Source organism: Salmo salar, chromosome 15, assembly GCF_965601325.2.
Source record: "Salmo salar chromosome 15, fSalSal1, whole genome shotgun sequence".
NCBI classification, from domain to species: Eukaryota; Metazoa; Chordata; class Actinopteri; order Salmoniformes; family Salmonidae; genus Salmo; species Salmo salar.
The window spans coordinates 33,680,212-33,698,520 of record NC_138305.1 but is presented as its reverse complement, the minus strand read 5'-3'; the positions used below and the strand labels follow the sequence as shown (position 1 = coordinate 33,698,520).

The 18,309-nt window shown below is 42.8% G+C and overlaps 1 protein-coding gene across 1 annotated transcript in view; it reads right to left on the bottom strand.

The window, feature by feature from the left end:
• Positions 1 to 242: 242 nt before the first annotated feature.
• Positions 243 to 18,309, bottom strand: part of kcnk3a (potassium channel, subfamily K, member 3a) — a 60,405-nt gene continuing 42,338 nt past the window's right edge. The window contains exon 2 of the mRNA XM_014143993.3: positions 243 to 5,339. Coding sequence (XP_013999468.1) covers positions 4,375 to 5,339 — 965 coding nt within the window. The 3' untranslated portion in view covers positions 243 to 4,374. The remainder of the gene's footprint in view (positions 5,340 to 18,309) is intronic.

Here is an 18,309-nt window from a genome sequence, read left to right as displayed (position 1 = left end):
AGGAGGGATGGACCCTCTTTCTGATGCAGCAGCACCTACGGTTGTGACCCTCTGCTGATCTCAAGGTGTGAAGGAGATGTCTATGAGATGTAACTGGCTCTATTTGAGGCAATGTGGGTCTCCGTTATGTTTCACCAAGCAGTTAAGAAATAATGTGATGAACTGAGATTTTGACTTTGAACTTGGGTAACCAGTACCACCGAATCACGATGCAAATAAATAAAAATGACAACAACAAAGAATTGTAGTCAATTTCCAATTAATAAACTTTATTAAGAAAATTAGACGAATCAGTGGTAGAATGATAAAAAAAACAGACAGTCTTAAAATCAGTCTTAAAATCAATCTGAAGTGATTCAATCAAAAAAAGTTTCAATGAACCTTAATGAAATGCTTTTAAAATCCTTCAAAAATATAAGTAGCATCTCATGATGTTTTAAACAACGTCTCATTGTTTGACCTCTTCAGCATAAAGACTATTCAGTAAATCACTTATTTGTAATCCAGATATCACCACAGACACTTCTTAGGGATCAGCGTCCCGTCAGCGGGACAGTTGTAAATCATGCAGCGCCTTGTGTCACGATCGCAGATTTTATAGAAACAACAAATGTCGGTACATGTAAGTGTCTTATATCGGCTGAAAGCTTAAATTCTTGTTAATATTACTGCACTGTCCAATTTACAGTAGCTATTACTGCGAAAAAATGCCATGCTATTGTTTGAGGAGAGCTCCTAACAACAAAACACTTTTTTCACCACGATAGATTTGATAAATTCAACTCTGAAGGTGAAATGTGTACTTACATTCTGAAATCTTGCTCTGATTTATCATCCAAAGGGTCCCAGAGATAACATGAAGTGTTGTTTTGTTAGATAAAATCATTTTTCATATCCTAAAAAGGTCCATATAGCATGCACGATCAATTTTGTTTTTCCACTTGTTTAATTTGCAAAGAAAGGAATCTGTGAAACTCTAACCCTAAACATTGTTTCAACCAGTCAAATCACGTTCGTATGAATTCGTCAGAGATCCTAAAACGTAACCAGACTTCACTATATCCTTAGGGGTGTAGTATATCCTATAAAACACCATATTTGGTCAGAGAGCAACACCTTCATGGCACGCTGATGACGCGGGCGGTCTTCACTTGAACGACTCTAAATTTGCCAAATAAGCACCAATCGGGGTCAAACAAAGCCAGCTAGATAGCCAATGAGCTGGGCTTTATGGGAGTATCCAGAAACCATGTTTCTGTCGTAAAATGTAGCTATTAACCTTGTGCAACAGCATGCCTTTTCCTTTTGGACAAAAATTATAAGAATATTCAGAGTTATGAAGTTATGAAAACTGGTTGTTTTGTAAATGTTGAAGTTATACTATGGCTACTAATACTGGTAAAGCTAAATCAAAGTCCAAGTATACAGATTTGACGATATTCTTGCAGAAAAATGTAATATGAATGCAAATGTCTCCTTCACGATTTGCCCAAATGTACCTGGGTGACTTCACACTAAATGTCATGTAGTTCGCTCATACTTCAAGTTATCCATCGGAAACTTTGCACATACACTGCTGCCAACTTGTGGACACCATCGGAATTACAACCAGTGGGACCTTTCTCTTGCATTTCAAAGATGGTGGTAGAAAAAAAACGGTTGTTTTTTTTCTTTGTATTTTCTTCTACCAGACCTATTGTGTTATATTCTCCTACATTCAATTCACATTTCCACAAACTTCAAAGTGTTTCCTTTCAAATGGTACCAAGAATATGCGTATCCTTGCTACAGGTACCCTGAGCTACAGGCAAGTAGATTTGGTATGTCATTTTAGGCAGAAATTGAAAAAAAAAGGGGCAATCCCTAAGAAGATGTGCCTTCTGACGTCATGAATCTGACGTCATGAAGATGCTGTTTTCTGGTTATACATTTGTTTTCTAGTTGAGGAGTCAGCAAATAAGCAGATTACAAGCAGTTAAAGACACCTTTTTCTTGATGTCATCAAGAAGCCATATTTTGGTTGTTATATAGTAAAATAACCAGATTACAGCCAGTTGTAGACATTTTTCTGGATCCTAAAAAGGCATTGAAAAATCTCTTTTCAACCAACCCAAACAAAGACTAAATATATTTGAATGGCATACAGTGCTTTCAGAAAGTATTCATACCCCTTGACTTATCCAACATTTTGTTGTGTTACAACCTGAATTCAAAATTGATGAAATTATTGTTTTTCCTCAGCAATCTACATAATGAAAAGATGAAAACATGTTTTTAGATTTAAAAGAAATGTATTAAAAATGAAATACAGAAATATATAATTTACATAAGTATTCACACCCCTGTGGCAATACTTTGTAGAAGCACCTTTGGCAGCAATTACAGCTTTGAGTTGTCTTGGGTATGTCTGTATCAGCTTTGCACATCTGTATTTGGGGATTTTCTCCAATTTTCTCCCATCCTTGCAGATTTTCTCAAGCTCTGTTAAGGTAGATGGGGAGTGGCGGTGAAAAGGAATCTTCAAATTCCGTCTGGCCACTCTCCCATAAATTCCAGATTGGTGAAGTAATGTAGAGTCTGTTGTTTTTCTGGCAGGTTCTCCCATCTCAGACAAGGAACTCTGTAGTCCTGTCAGAGTGGTCATTGGGTTCTTGGTCACCTCCCTTCCCTTGACCGGTTGCTCAGTTTGGTCTGACGGACAGCTCTAGACAGAGTCTGGGTAGTTCCATATTTTTTCAATTTCCCAATGATGCAGACCACTGTGCTCTTGAAAACGTTCAACACTCTAGAAATGGTTTTATACCCTTCCCAGACATATGCCTCATCACAATTATATCTCAAAGATCTATGGACAGTTCATTGGACTTCATGGTATAGTTTCCGCTCTGACATGCATTGTCAACTGTGGGACCTTACAGACAGGTGTATTTCTTTCTAAATAATGTCCAAACAATTCAGTTGGCCACAGGTGGACTCCAATCAAGTTGTAGCGACATCTCTAGGATGACCAAAGAAAATTGGATGCACCTGAGCTCAATTTGGAGTGTCATAGCAAAGCGGTATCAATACTTATGTAAATTAGATATTCCTGTATTTCACTTTCAATACAATTACAAAAATGTTTAAAAACATGTTTTCACGTTGTTATTATGGGGTATTGTGTGTAGATAGGTGATACATGTTTATTTTAGATTTTTTTTAATCTATACCGAATTCAGGCTGTAACGTAACAAAATGTGGAATAAGTCATGGGGTATGAATACATTCTAAAGGTACTGTAATTGTAACCACTTTTGCCTGCTGGGCTACGAGCCAAACTAACCAATAACAAATCTCCCTCTGACAACATTTAAGAGCATGACATCCATAGGAATATATTATTTAGGTACCAAAACATCAGGTGAGTTAGCATAAATTAGGATCTTCAATTCCATGTAATGCACTGGTATCCAGCGCCCTAAAGCATACAATAATGTTATAAAGTGCAGCAGTGAACAAGATTAGACTGTCTACTATGCACAAAGTGAGCCCACATGATCTGAGTAAAACCCTATTATGAAAACATAAAACCGATGAATAGCAAACATACAGTAAAACAATTATACACACAAGAAAAAAGCATTAAAAAGAAAATGACAAAACTTAGCACAATGTATGATTGGTTTTGAGGTTTGAGAGATAAATACAGTAAGAAACTAAAGCAAATCAAAAGTGTTTGGCTTGAGCCAATTTAGTTTTTAGAACACTTTCACTAATAAAATTGGTTCTTCCCTAGTAAGTCCATTGCTTAAATACAGCATCCATATTACAAATATATTTACATGTATTTAATGGATGATTATTGGGAGTAACACTTCAATACGTCCCTTTCTTCTTTGTGAAAAAGAGACAAACTTCACCCACCAAACTTAAAATCAGGTTTTGTTAAGTCATGTGGCTTATCATGATGCACAGTTTCTTAAAATACATAATCCCTCTATTTCGCATAAAAATATTTGTCTCTCACAGTGTAACGTGTCATCTTATCGTTCAAACAATCTGCACATGGTGAAGATCAATAACTTCAACCTTAAATACGGCAAACGGTGAAGGGATGCTGAAAATATAGCAAGGATATAGTTCAAGGGTGCAAAACTTCGGTCTTCGAGGCCTATTCTTGTTTTTGGAAAATCAGTGGCATTAATCGATCATTTAAAAGTGCCAGGCAAAAACACATCACCCCAGGACAGGGATCCCCTGAGGACTGTAAGTTGAGCACCCCTGATTTAGATCTTGGTTTAGTCCATCGAAAATAGTGCCACAGTATTAGGGTCCTTCCATGTGGTAGACAAGAGGTGTGGCTTGGTTCTTTTAAGCATGGAGTCCTCCAAACCTCTAGATGGAGCTGCGCCGCTTGCTGTGTCCTAGTCTGTACGGGGTGAGGCTGTGCAGGCCCGTGGACACAGAGCTGATGACAGAATGGGGGTGGTGCATGCTGTAGACACAGCCGTTGGAGTGAAGGGGATGGAGGGCATCGGAGGAAAAGGCCTCCCCCTGCTCCATGTAGGTGTCAGAGGTGGACAGGTCCCTGGGGATGATCATGGGGATGGAGTACTGCAGCTTCTCCCTGCTCTTGTACCATAGGCAGGAGCACATGGACTGGAAGTGGAGCACCTCCGCATATACGTTACGCAGCCCCCGCCCCGCTCCCCCCACACCACCGTTTCCGCCCCCTCCTGGTCCTCCCGTTCCTCCAGCTCCCCCACTGCACCCTGAGGCGGCCGAGGAGGAGGAAGGTGGGTCGGGGGCGCAGCCCGGGTGGTTGTGCCCTCCTGCCTGGCCATTCCGGGAGAGGAGGGCGCGCTGCTCGGCATCCCGCTTCTCGTCCTCCGCGTTCATGGTCATGAAGCGCAGCACAACCAGGTTGAGGAAGGCGCCAATCACGGTCAGGCCGGTGAGGATGTACATGAAGCAGAAGGCCACGTACTTGGGGTTTGTCTGCAGCGCCTGGTCCTTCTGCAGCGCCACGTAGTCTCCGAAGCCGATGGTGGTGAGCGTGATGAAGCAATAGTAGAAGGCGTGGAAAAAGCTCCAACCCTCAAAGTGGGAGAAGGAGAGCGCACCCACGCACAGTGTGCTCATGCACGAGATGAAGCCGATGGCCACCATGTTGACCATGGAGACCTCGGTGCGCCGCATGCCAAGGCAGTTCTTCAGGCGGTGCAGTAGATAGCGCACCAAGGTGTTGATGCGCTCGCCCAGACTCTGGAACATGACCAGGGTGAGAGGGATGCCCAGCAGGGCGTAGAGCATACAGAAAACCTTCCCTCCGTCTGTGCTGGGGGCAGCATGGCCGTAACCTAGGACAGAGATGAGACAGGTAGAGAGTCAGTGGGATGGAACAGACTAAATGTAGGCAGTTTCTTCAGTTAGTTAGTCAATTTAGTTATTTGAGTTACTTTGTTGAGTTAGTCAGTTGAGTTGCGTTAGTTGAGTTACTTAGTTCAGTTATTTGAGTTACTTAGTTGAGTCAGTTGAGTTAGTCAGCTGAGTTAGTTGTTACTTAGTTGAGTCAGTTGAGTTAGTCAGTTGAGTTAGTTGTGACTTAGTTGAGTCAGTTGAGTTAGTCAGTTGAGTTAGTTGAGTTACTAAGTTGAGTTATTTGAGTTACTTAGTTGAGTCAGTTGAGTTAGTCAGTTGAGTTAGTTGTTACTTAGTTGAGTCAGTTGAGTTAGTCAGGTGAGTTGAGTTAGTTGAGTTACTAAGTTCAGTTATTTGAGTTACTTAGTTGAGTCAGTTGAGTTAGTTGAGTTATACAGTTGAGTTAGTCAGTTGAGTTAGTTGAGTTAGTCAGTTGAGTTAGTTAGTCAATTTAGTTAGTAAACCCAGTCAGAGGGGTGAAGGTCGAGAGTGCCAATTCAATACAATTGTATATTCTTAAAACAGCCCATCTGATTAATGTTGAGAGGCTCTGTGGGAGAATGCAAGGGAGTTATGAATGCACAGCAGTAGTGGTGGTGAGATTGGCTCAGTATTGATGTCTTGTGGGATAGAGAGCCCTTGAATTATTCATAACGAGTCAGTCTCTCTGGGGTTTGGCGAGTATAGACCACTAAGGACAGTTGCTTCTAATTAGCACTTTACATTTTTTATGATATTTAAATAAGATCGAGAGCCATGGGGTTTGGAGGAGATGCACTTGCTCTCAATATGAATTCTCATTCTTTTTGAATACAGATCAGTTAGGGGCATTGTTTCTGATCATGTTACTGGTAGGTGTACATGGTTTGTATTATCATTAATTATACCATTACCAGGCCAACTGAACAGGCTGTGACAGGATTGGTCCAAGACAAATAAATACCAGAGGGATAATCCCAAATAAAGCAGAGAGCCCAACTCTAGAAGTCAATGTCATAATGAAATAATGACATATGATTCGACGATTGGCAAAGTTCTCTTAAAAGGGTTGCTAGGAGATGATAAACCGATTTTAGTGATCTTGCACTTATTGAGAGAGACACTTAAAACCACTTGAGATGATGGAATATTTTTTTTTTTAACACTTCACAGCAGTTCCTAAGAAATTACTCATCCCGTGGACACTTGCTGAGCTGGCCAAGCTTATAAACCCACCGAACACCGAACGAGTGATCTGCCATGCAGCCTGGCACATTTCAGGTGAAATATTGTTCAGGTTTAAAAAAAAATCAACCTTTAACCAACTATCAAAAGTGCAGCCAACCTCCATCCCACACACATCCTGTCCCCCACACGTGTAATATAACATGGTTGTCAAGGGAGATGTGTTTCCACGGGCAGCGCACCCGTTGCATGCGAGAGCCTTGCAACCCCGTCTTAGATAACAATGACGCTGCAAATGGAAAACACTGTCCAATTGTTTGAAAGTAATTACTTTGCCGTTTGATTTAAATTCAAGGGATATGGTTGTATTGTAACACCAACCTGTGTGGTTAACTAATCTGTCCCTCTGAAGGCAAATCAGTTTAAAGCCTTACCCGCCACGCTGCCAAAAAAAGACAACCATTAGGAATGATACATTGCCTCTTGGAAAGGGAAAGCTGTCCTGGGCTTTGGCTCTGCATCTCCGAAATGAGAAGCCATAACTTTAACCTCCTGACGACACTTAGCTATTTTTAGTTTCATCTACTGTGCGTTAAAGCATTTATCTCTCTGTCCTGAGATGTCTTGTGTTATTTTCCAATGAGTTTTCCATCTCTATCTTTCTTCACCTTGTCCTATAGGGGAGATGGAGAGGCTGTAATGGAGCAGAATGTTCTGTTTTCTCTTTTCAAAACGTGTTGAATTGATGTTTCTACACTGTAGGCACCTGGTGCGATACATTTCATTAGCAAAGAATAATTTGCCTCCAACCAAGTTAATTTGGTTTGAAGTGAATAATCTCAATTTCAGTTAAGATTATAATTTTTTGGTGGCCCTATGCGGTTGTAAATCACACAAATACACATGAACACCAAAGGTTTTTTCAATTTCAAGTAATTGAGGAAGAAATAGTGAATCGTGCAAATATGCCAATATATTTGACCGCATCTGTAGGAACTAAACTGTTTAACAAAAAATAATAATGAGATTGATCGACACCGGAATTTATCACGTAAACGGCAATATTTTCATGTCTGAATTTTTCGATGTTTCATTCACTAAATGTACTGAATGTAACGGCTCAATCAGCCAGGGCCGTTGTGTCAACCCTGCCATCCGGCAGCCAGTCCTAATCTCTCATTGTCTTCTAATCCTCACGCTTTGTCACACCGGGGACCACATGTCACAGGTCGCTCCCTGCAGCTCCACACATCTCACACCGTTTCCCTCACTCCATTGATATGCTCCCTGTTGTCAACCGTGCGAACTGTAAAACCAAGGGATGAAGGTGGGATGACTTCACCAACTGATAACCTTGGGTGTGACCTCGATTGGTCTTTTCAAGAACGTTGTACTGCTGTCGTGGTTATGTCAATTATTCTTTACTTCTCCTTTGCGACATTAGCTGTATTAGCTCATTACTGTATTCATAATTCAGCATAGCCCCTAGTCAAAGCTGCTGTTGTTACCTTACTTCTGGGCGACAAACTCCCTCCTGGCCAGGCGATCCACATGCATCATTAGACCTCTAAGCAGCAGCTCATGCAGAATGCCTTATGTCTAGTCTGCTGATGTTGGTGTTCAGCCTAGCCGAGGGTTTCAAGGTTTTCCCCCCATGTCAATGTTCATTTCCACAGTTCCTCAACCGAGGTCGAATGGAAATGGCTGTGTAGCGCCAACATAACTACTTACGGAAATATTTATATTGTATATCCTTTGTGTCCTGGGTACAACTCTTCAGAGTTCTTCACCCAGGATGGTATAATGTAGGCTACGGATGACTGTAGAACTGCTCTGTAAATGACCGTGTAGAGCTTGGTACACACTGTAAGTACTCTGTTGGACTCTGTAATGCACAGTGCACACAGTCCTTCAACCAGGGTGTACAGTGCATTCGGAAAGTATTCAAACCCCATGACTTTTTCCACATTTTGTTACGTTACAGCCTTATTCAAAAAATCCTCATCAATCTACACACAATACCCCATAATGACAAAGCGAACACCGGTTTTTAGAAATGTTTGCAAATTTATTTAAAATATATATATATTTTTTTTGCTTTGTCATTATGGGGTATTGTGTGTAAATTGATGAGAAAATAAAAACATTTTAATCGATTTTAGAATAAGGCTGTAACGTAAAAAAATGTGGAAAAAGTCAAGGGGTCTAAATACTTTCTGAATGCACTGTACACTGTAGATGATAGAATAAGTGCCTCGGGGGCATCTTGTGCTGCTGAACCAAGACTCCAGGTGACAGTTGAGGAGGCGCTGGTTGAATCCCGGGGCTGTCAGGAGCTGTCACGACCAAGGAACAACTCCACAGGACACAGGGAGGTTTGGAGTGACAGTCAGGCAGCTCGTCACTATAGGGCAGTGAAGCTGGAGGCGACAGGGCTGGGAGCCCCAGCAGTGGGAGTGTGGGGAGGCCCCTGTTACACAACAACACGCCCCCTTTACCCTGTGCACGTGTCCCCTCGCCCCGACATGATGACTCAGGATGTGTCAGTGGCTCTGGCTGACTCTGGCTGGCACGCAGCGGTTGCTCCTCCAGGGCCCACTCACATTGTCCAAACTGATTACAGTCACTGGGAGAGGAGAAGTGCGCCATCACCCTATATGGCAGGTAAAGAGTCCACTAACTGTCGACTAAGAGATTAGATTGACGCCTGCCTGACTGACTGACTGACCATCCGACCGACCTATGAACCCATGACCAACTATTGGATGCTGTCACTGAACTTTTGACCAGCTATTGGATGCTGAAAAAGGTCCTCTGATTTGATTCAGACGTTCTTTATGGCTTTCCTACGCACGCCTTTCCTTCTCAGTAGTTGATATTCAGACTTACCTGAACGGGCTTTGCAGGTGTGGTTCCCTTGTGCATGCTGAATAAATTACATTAATCCGCTAAAAAACCATCCCACTTGCTGGCCAACAGATCTTTTCGTGTAGTTTTCATTCAATTGGGTTTTCAGTACATTTATCTAAAGCAATCCCTTTAAATTTGGTGTACCTTTAATTGGAATATTCTTGACAGACTCCGGATCAGAATATTAGGGATCAATGAAAGAAAGACATGTAAATACAAACATATTCGTCTTCTTTTCAGCACCAATCGGTGGATTTAAAAAATACTCTGCTCTTGTATATGATTTAGGGTTAGGAAAGTATTTATGAATAATACATTTAAAAAAAGATTTGGAGAGCCTTTATGCACAAAATACATTGGTCAATCAAAAACAGTGGTTTGATTCATCCTGAATGTTGCCATATTCAATTGTTCAACCATTAAATATTGGAAAGTAGAAAAAAAGTGTACAATAGAGGTTGAATAATAGTCCTATAAATCTACCTTAATCCTCACTAATCATGGAACTGTATGACAACGGTCCAGTCGTGGTGAACCGTGCTCCAGGCTCCACGTTTAACCTGCTACATGGTCTGAGTTCCATAATTCAAATAGACTACATGTCCCAAGTTATTGCACAACGTTAGACTAACATGATCCACTAATGCTAGCGACCCTCAGCAACAACTATGAGGATGTGACAGAGGAAAGGTAAACCGAAGGGAATGATGCAAAATGTAAGCTACAAATGTAAGGAAACTAACACTAAAGTGACAGTTATAAACGTATTACTGACAATGGCTCCCAATAGGGGCTAATATTTAACATGATACAAATTATAAAATAAAACAGAGAAAAGACGGCATATAATTATAACATTCTAAAGCACATCAACTTGGCAGGTTCAGCCCTACAGGAGCCTATAGCGTGGGTCTCCAAATTTCATCCACGCAGATTATGAGGGCACGCAATAAGAATTCTGAAAAACAAAACAGGTATTTATAGCCTACTTCACTGTGGAAAGTCATGTTGGTATGATTTTCAGTTTGCTTCTATGTGACTGGTTTCACATTCGTCTCCTGGGATCATAAGGAAAAATCATCTAAAACAATTGCTATGTGTATTTCCAATCCCCTTCTCCAAAACAGATTACTAATTTACCTAGCTATTATAAATAGCTCATCAATGTATAAATTACAGTGTATGGAAAATGCTGTTATTTCTATTAGAAATATCATAAGGTGAATGCACCAATTTGTAAGTCGCTCTGGATAAGAGCGTCTGCTAAATGTAAATGTAGAAAACACAAAGCAGATGCTTTTTCCACTTGGAACCAGCAGGTTCGCTCGACCTGGTGGAGGAATTATGAGGGAATTAAGTCAAGGTCAGAATAACTGTAGACACGTTCATTTCTTAGATCTCCACCCCGAACTAATAGCGCCAGCAAGGTCAGCGTAGGCATATAGAGAAAAGTGTATAAAATTGGAATCACGTTCCATTTACGCGCGCTTAACTCGGGTTGGAATTCTAAATGACCAGCAAAAGCATTAGATTCCATCTATGGTTTACGTAGTACTTAATGAAAGAGTATAAACTGGGTGGTTCGAGCCCTGAATGCTGATTGGCTGACAGCCGTGGTATATCAGACCGTATACCATGGGTTTGACAAAACATTTATTTTTACTGCTCTAATTACGTTGGTAACCAGTTTATAATAGCAATAAAAAATTGGGGGTTTGTGGTATATGGCCAATATACCACGACTAAGTGCTGTGGTCCAGGTACTCCGCGTTGCGTCGTGCAATAGAACAGCCCTTAGCTGTGGTATATTGGCCACATACAGTACCACAGCTCCTCGGGCTTTATCATATCAGTCACAGCTGCCTTGGTATGACGAAAGAAAGAAAAAAGCTCTTGTAATTTAGACACATTGTGGAAAGAAAAATAAATTGACAACACCTCCCTAACGATACTAACCACTATATAACCATCTGGAATGTTCATTACCAGTGAAAGAAAGGCCACTTTGTCCTAAAATGAACTATATACTTAGTTTCTGAATTACTAACCAAACAAGACACATCAAAGCGAGACGCCACAAATGGGGCACCAGAGCTGATTGTGTCATTATACAATTTCCACAATTACCATCTGAATGAAAATATGAAAATTGTGAAAACAGGCTAAATGCAATTGGGGCCTTAAAAATACTAATTAGGGGCTCAGAGTTAGGAGATGAAAGGCCTTGATAAAGGTCACAACACACAGGTGCACCCTACACACCACCTTGTCTTCACCCCCCCCCCCCCCCCCCCCAATGGAGCAGTCCCTTATTGGAGTGCCTAAAACAGTGAAGTGGTTGTATTATGGGGATTCAGCCTTATAGAGAAGTTAATAGACTTTGCCATTTATTGTGTAGGTTACGTGAAAGATTTTGTAAGAACAACAATATATTTGTCATACATGGGGCAGCAGAGAAAAACTCCTAAAAGTATTTCATCATATAGGCAAAGCAATACGAAGGATTTCAGCGAGACCAAATAGCTTCAGCAGCCCTAAGAGTCTAAGTCTGCGTGCCACTTTACCCTTAACCTGAAGCCTCAACTTAGCCTTGAGGTACAGGACTGCGTTGTTATGCAATCACTCTGATTTCACAATTTTTAATCCGCCATACTCATTTTACCAGGCCTGTGCTCGGCTTTACGCAGCGTTGAGCCATATTAACCTTCACGCGGATTTTCTCAATTAAATTCCTGATATCTCCCAAAACGTTTTCCCTACAAAACCTGGAGTCGGGTTTGAAACAATGTGATCTGTGTATGGGACTTTGGTCACCTTTTGTGACTATGTCAATGGGTTCAAAGGTTCAGCCTGGTCTACACATAAGAGTGTAGAGACTGGTTCCCTTGCATGTGACGTGTGCTTTTCCAAGGCATCCACCTGATGCATCTAACCGTCTTGATTATCCTGATTAATTGGATGGAGATAAAAAGAGGCTTTGAAATCACATCAAAGGAGGGCATTATGTGCCTGTTAGGACCCTCTGCCCCGGTCACTCTATTACATTTCCATTGATTACGGAGCACATTTTGTTCTCGCCATAAAGACGAGGAACACAACCTATTTATTAACCCGCAGAGCATATCTCCTTGCATAATGGGCCGGGATTCTCAAAGAGGGTGATGAATCTATCAAAGATACATTTAGGAGACATTTGTGAAAAGGCTAAGGTGTATTACATACTGACCCAGGTCTGTCAAGGAGCTGGAAATCAAATAACCTTGTCCATGTGCTCAAGGCATAACATAAATTGCAGGCATTAGGCAATGCCTAATAGGCATTAGGTATTTTAAGGTATTAGGTCATAAGTATTTTCCCATGGCAATGTAAACAAATGGGACTTGAAAAGGACTATAAAGATTACGTATGAAGAAGACATGATACACACATACACTCATCCATCAAGATTGCAAGCCATCAATATACAATAAGAGGGAGTATAGACAAGCCCCAGAGGAGGGGGGGACCATGACAGCAGAAGTGCCCGAGGTAGGGTCATGAAAAAAGATGGAGCCGGAGGGTAGGGCTGCTATCTTATCGGCTCTTAACCAACCATGCTATTTTGTTTGTTTTGTCGCATTATTAGAAACTTGTTTTGTACATAATATTGCTGCTACCGTCTCTTATGACCGAAAAGAGCTTCGGGACATCAGAACTGAGATTACTCACATCAAATTGGACGAGGAGTTATTTTTCAATTAATCGGACGCGAGGGATATACTACGGACACCCGACCAGGCCCAGATGCCCGTGACTCACTGGAAAAGGAAATGTAGGTTTCGCAGAAAGAGATCAGGATGCCTTGTGAGGATCAGGCGACGAGTGGCTAATCTGCCCTTGCCTTCCGTTCTGCTAGCTAACGTTCAATCGCTGGAAAATAAATAGGACAAACTGAAAGCACATATATCCTACCAACGGGACATTAAAAACTGTAATATCTTATGTTTCACCGAGTTGTGGCTTAGCGATGACATTAACAACATACAGCTGGCGGGTTATACACTCCATCGGCAGGACAGAACAGCAGCCTCTGGTAAAACATGGGGTGGGGGCCTATGCATATTTGTAAACAGTAGATGGTGCACAATATCTAAGGATGTCTCAGGGTTTGCTTGCCTGAGGTAGAGTATCTCATGATAATCTGTAGAACACACTATCTACCTATTCCGCCACAAGCAAACAGGAAAACGTTCATCCAGAGGAGCGCTCCTAGTGGCCGGGGACTTTAATGCAGGGAAACTTCAATCAGTTTTACCTCATTTCTATCAGCATGTTTAATGTGCAACCAGAGGGGAAAAAATTCTAGACCACCTTTACTCTACACACAGAGACGCGTACAAAGCTCTCCCTCGCCCTCCATTTGGCAAATCTGACTATAACTCTATCCTCCTGATTCCAGCTTGCAAACAAGAATTAAAGCAGGAAGCACCAGTGACTCAATCAATAAAAAAGTGGTCAGATGAAACAGATGCTAAACTACAGGACTGTTTTGCTAGCACAGACTGGAAAATGTTCCGGGATTCTTCCGATGGCATTGAGGATTATACCACATCAGTCACTGGCTTTATCAATAAGTGCATCGAGGACATCGTTCCCAGAGTGACTGTACGTACATACCCAAACCAGTAGCCATGGATTACAGGCAACATTCGCACTGAGCTAAAGGGTAGAGCTGCCGCTTTCAAGGAGCGGGACGCTAACCCGGATGCTTATAAGAAATCCCGCTATGGCCTCCGACGAACCATCAAACAGGCAAAGCGTCAATACAGGACTAAGATCGAATCGTACTACACCGGCTCCGACACTCGTTGGATGTGGCAGGGCTTGCAAACTATTACAGACTACAAAGGGAAGCACAGCCGAGAGCTGCCCAGTGACACAAGCCTACCAGACAAGCTAAATAACTTCTATGCTCGCTTCGAGACAAGTAACACTGAAACATGCATGAAAGCATCAGTTGTTCCGGACGACTGTGTGATCATGCTCTCTGCAGCCGATGTGACTAAGACCTTTAAACAGGTCAACATTCACAAAGCCGCTGGGCCAGACGGATTACCAGGACGTGTACTCCGAGCATGCGCTGACCAACTGGCAAGTGTCTTCACTGACATTTTCAACCTCTCCCTGTCTGAGTCTGTAATACTAACATGTTTCAAGCAGACCACCATAATCCTTGTGCCCAAGAACACTTAGGTAACCTGCCTAAATGACTACCGACCCGTAGCACTCACGTCGGTAGCCATGAAATGCTTTGAAAGGCTCGTCATGCTCACATCAACACCATTATCCCAGAAACCCTAGACACACTCCAATTTGCATACAGCAAAAACAGATCCACAGATGATGCAATCTCTATTGCACTCCACACTGCCCTTTCCCACCTGGACAAAAGGAACACCTATGTGAGAATGATATTCATTGACTACAGCTCAGCGTTCAACACCATAGTGCCCTCAAAGATCACCACTAAGCTAAGGACCCTGGGACTAAACACCTCCCTCTGCAACTAGATCCTGGACTTCCTGACGGGCCGCCCCCAGGTGGTAAGGGTAGGTAACAACACATCCACCACGCTGATCCTCAACACGGGGACCCCTCAGGGATGCGTGCTCAGTCCCCTCCTGTACTCCCTGTTCACTCATGACTGCACGGCCAGGCATGACTCCAACACCATCATTAAGTTTGCTGATGACACAACAGTGGTAGGCCTGATCACCGACAATGATGAGACAGCATATAGGGAGGAGGTCAGAGACCTGACCGTGGGGTGCATTGACAACAACCTCTCCCTCAACGTGATCAAGACAAAGGAGATGATGGTGGACTACAGGAAAAGGAGGACCCGACCACGCCCCCATTCTCATCGACGGGGCTGTAGTGGAGCAGCTTCAAGTTCTTTGGTGTCCACATCACCAACAAACTAACATGGTCCAAGCACACCAAGACAGTCGTGAAGAGGGCACGACAAAACCTATTCCCCCTCAGGAGACTGAAAATATTTGGCATGGGTCCTCAGATCCTCAAAAGGTTTTACAGCTGCACCATCGAGAGCATCCTGACGGGTTGCATCACTGCCTGGTATTGGCAACTGCTCGGTCTCCGACTGCAAGGCACTACAGAGGGTAGTGCATACAGCCCAGTACATCACTGGGGCCAAACTTCCTGCAATCCAGGACCTCTATACCAGGCGGTGTCAGAGGAAGGCCCTAAAAATTGTCAAGGACTCCAAACACCCTAGTCATAGACTGTTCTCTCTGCTACAGCACGGCAGGCAGTATCGGAGCGCCAAGTCTAGGTCCAAGAGGCTTCTAAACAGCTTCTACCCCAAACCATAAGACTCCTGAACAGCTAATCAAATGGCTACCCAGACCATTTGTATTGCCCCCCCCCCCCACGCTGCTGCTACTCTCTGTTATTGTCTATGCATAGTCGCTTTAATAATTCTACCTACATGTACAGTGTAGCCTTTATTTATTTCAGCTTTTATTTATTTAATCACATTCCCAGTGGGTCAGAAGTTTACATACACTCAATAAGTATTTGGTAGCATTTCCTTTAAATTGTTTAACTTGGGTCAAACGTTTCAGGTAGCCTTCCACAAGTTTCCCACAATAAGTTGGGTGAATTTTGGCCCCTTCCCCCTGACAGAGCTGGTGTAACTGAGTCAGGTTTGTAGGCCTACTTGCTCGCACACGCTTTTTCAGTTCTGCCAACAAATTTTCTATAGGATTGAGGTCAGGGCTTTGTGATGACCACTCCAATACCTTGACTTTGTTGTCCTTAAGACATTTTCCCACAACTTTGGAAGTATGCTTGGGGTCATTGTCCATTTGGAAGACCCATTTGCGACCAAGCTTCAAGTTCCTGATTTATGTCTTGAGATGTTGCTTTAATATAGCATGGCCAAACAGTTCCATTTTGTTTCAATATATCATGGCCAAACAGTTCTATTTTGTTTCATCAGAACAGAGGACATTTCTCCAAAAAGTATGAACTTTGTCCCCATGTGCAGTTGCAAACCATTGTACAGAGGGGAGTCTGGCTATTTTATGGCGGCTTTGGAGTAGTGGCTTCTTCCTTGCTGAGCGGACTTTCAGCTTATGTTGATATAGGACATGTTTTACTGTGGATATAGATACTTTTGTTCCTGTTTCCTCCAGTATTTTCACAAGGTCCTTTGCTGTTGTTCTGGGATTGATTTGTACTTTTCGCACCAAAGTACGTTCATCTCTTGGAGACAGAACTCCTGAGCGGTATGATGGCTGCTTGGTCCCATGGTGTTTATACTTGCGTACTATTGTTTGTACAGATGAACGTGGTACCTCCAGGCGTTTGGAATTTGCTCCCAAGGATGAACCTGACTTGTGGAGGTCGACAATTTTTTTTCTGAGGTCTTGGCTGATTTCTTTTGATTTTCCCATGATGTCGAGCAAAGTTTGAAGGCAGGCCTTGAAATACATCCACAGGTACACCTGCATTGTTGGTTAAGGGCTTGTAAGCAAGCATTTCACTGTAAAGTCTACACCTGTTGTATTCAGCGCATGTGACAAATAAAATGCGATATGATTTAATTTGACTCTGGACTTCATCCCTGACTAGATGTTCTCAGACATCTGGAACTCCCTTGAGACATATGCCAGACTGGATGATGTTTAACTGCCACAGTGGGAAGCTAAAACAGTCTGTGTGTGGCGGTGGCTGGTTCAACTCTAGACGTCAGAGGGACTGTAAAATATGGGACACCAGTTGGTTCAATAAACAAAGAATATCTGCAATGATAGTGGAGTTTGTTAGCTAGCCCAGTTTTCCAGCACCGATGGCCACTTCAATCTAGTCTGGTCATATTGTCACTGTGACCTGTTTACATTTGACCCATCTGAGATACCGTATTTAGTGGGAACGTGTAATCTTATAACAGCACACGCATTTAACATGTTATACTTCAAACTTCCACCATCTCTAAACTCTCATCATGCATCATCCAGACCATTGTTTTAGCCTGGTGCTCCAGTCCGTTGTGTTTTAGCCTGGTGCTCCAGTCTGTTGTGTTTTAGCCTGGTGCTTCAGTCCGTTGTGTTTTAGCCTGGTGCTCCAGTCCGTTGTGTTTTAGCCTGGTGCTTCAGTCCGTTGTGTTTTAGCCTGGTGCTCCAGTCCGTTGTGTTTTAGCCTGGTGCTCCAGTCCGTTGTGTTTTGGCCTGGTGCTTCAGTCCGTTGTGTTTTAGCCTGGTGCTCCAGTCCGTTGTGTTTTAGCCTGGTGCTCCAGTCCGTTGTGTTTTAGCCTGGTGCTCCAGTCCGTTGTGTTTTAGCCTGGTGCTTCAGTCCGTTGTGTTTTAGCCTGGTGCTCCAGTCCGTTGTGTTTTAGCCTGGTGCTCCAGTCCGTTGTGTTTTAGCCTGGTGCTTCAGTCCGTTGTGTTTTAGCCTGGTGCTCCAGTCCGCTGTGTTTTAGCCTGGTGCTCCAGTCCATTGTGTTTTAGCCTGGTGCTTCAGTCCGTTGTGTTTTAGCCTGGTGCTTCAGTCCGTTGTGTTTTAGCCCGGTGCTTCAGTCCGTTGTGTTTTAGCCTGGTCCTACAGTGCATTGTGTTTTAGCCTGGTGCTATAGTCTGTTTATGCTTTAGACAACTCCTCTCTGTGTTGGTTCATTGTGCCATGCTAAACAGCACAGTGTAGTATGACAATGCTAGAATGTCTGTAGCATGTACAGTGTGAGACCCAGCCTGGGAACTAGGCCAGTTGCGCCTGCCTAGCAACTGTATCGGTCTATGGTAGCTGCTCCAAATGCTTGGTTCGACTGGCGCC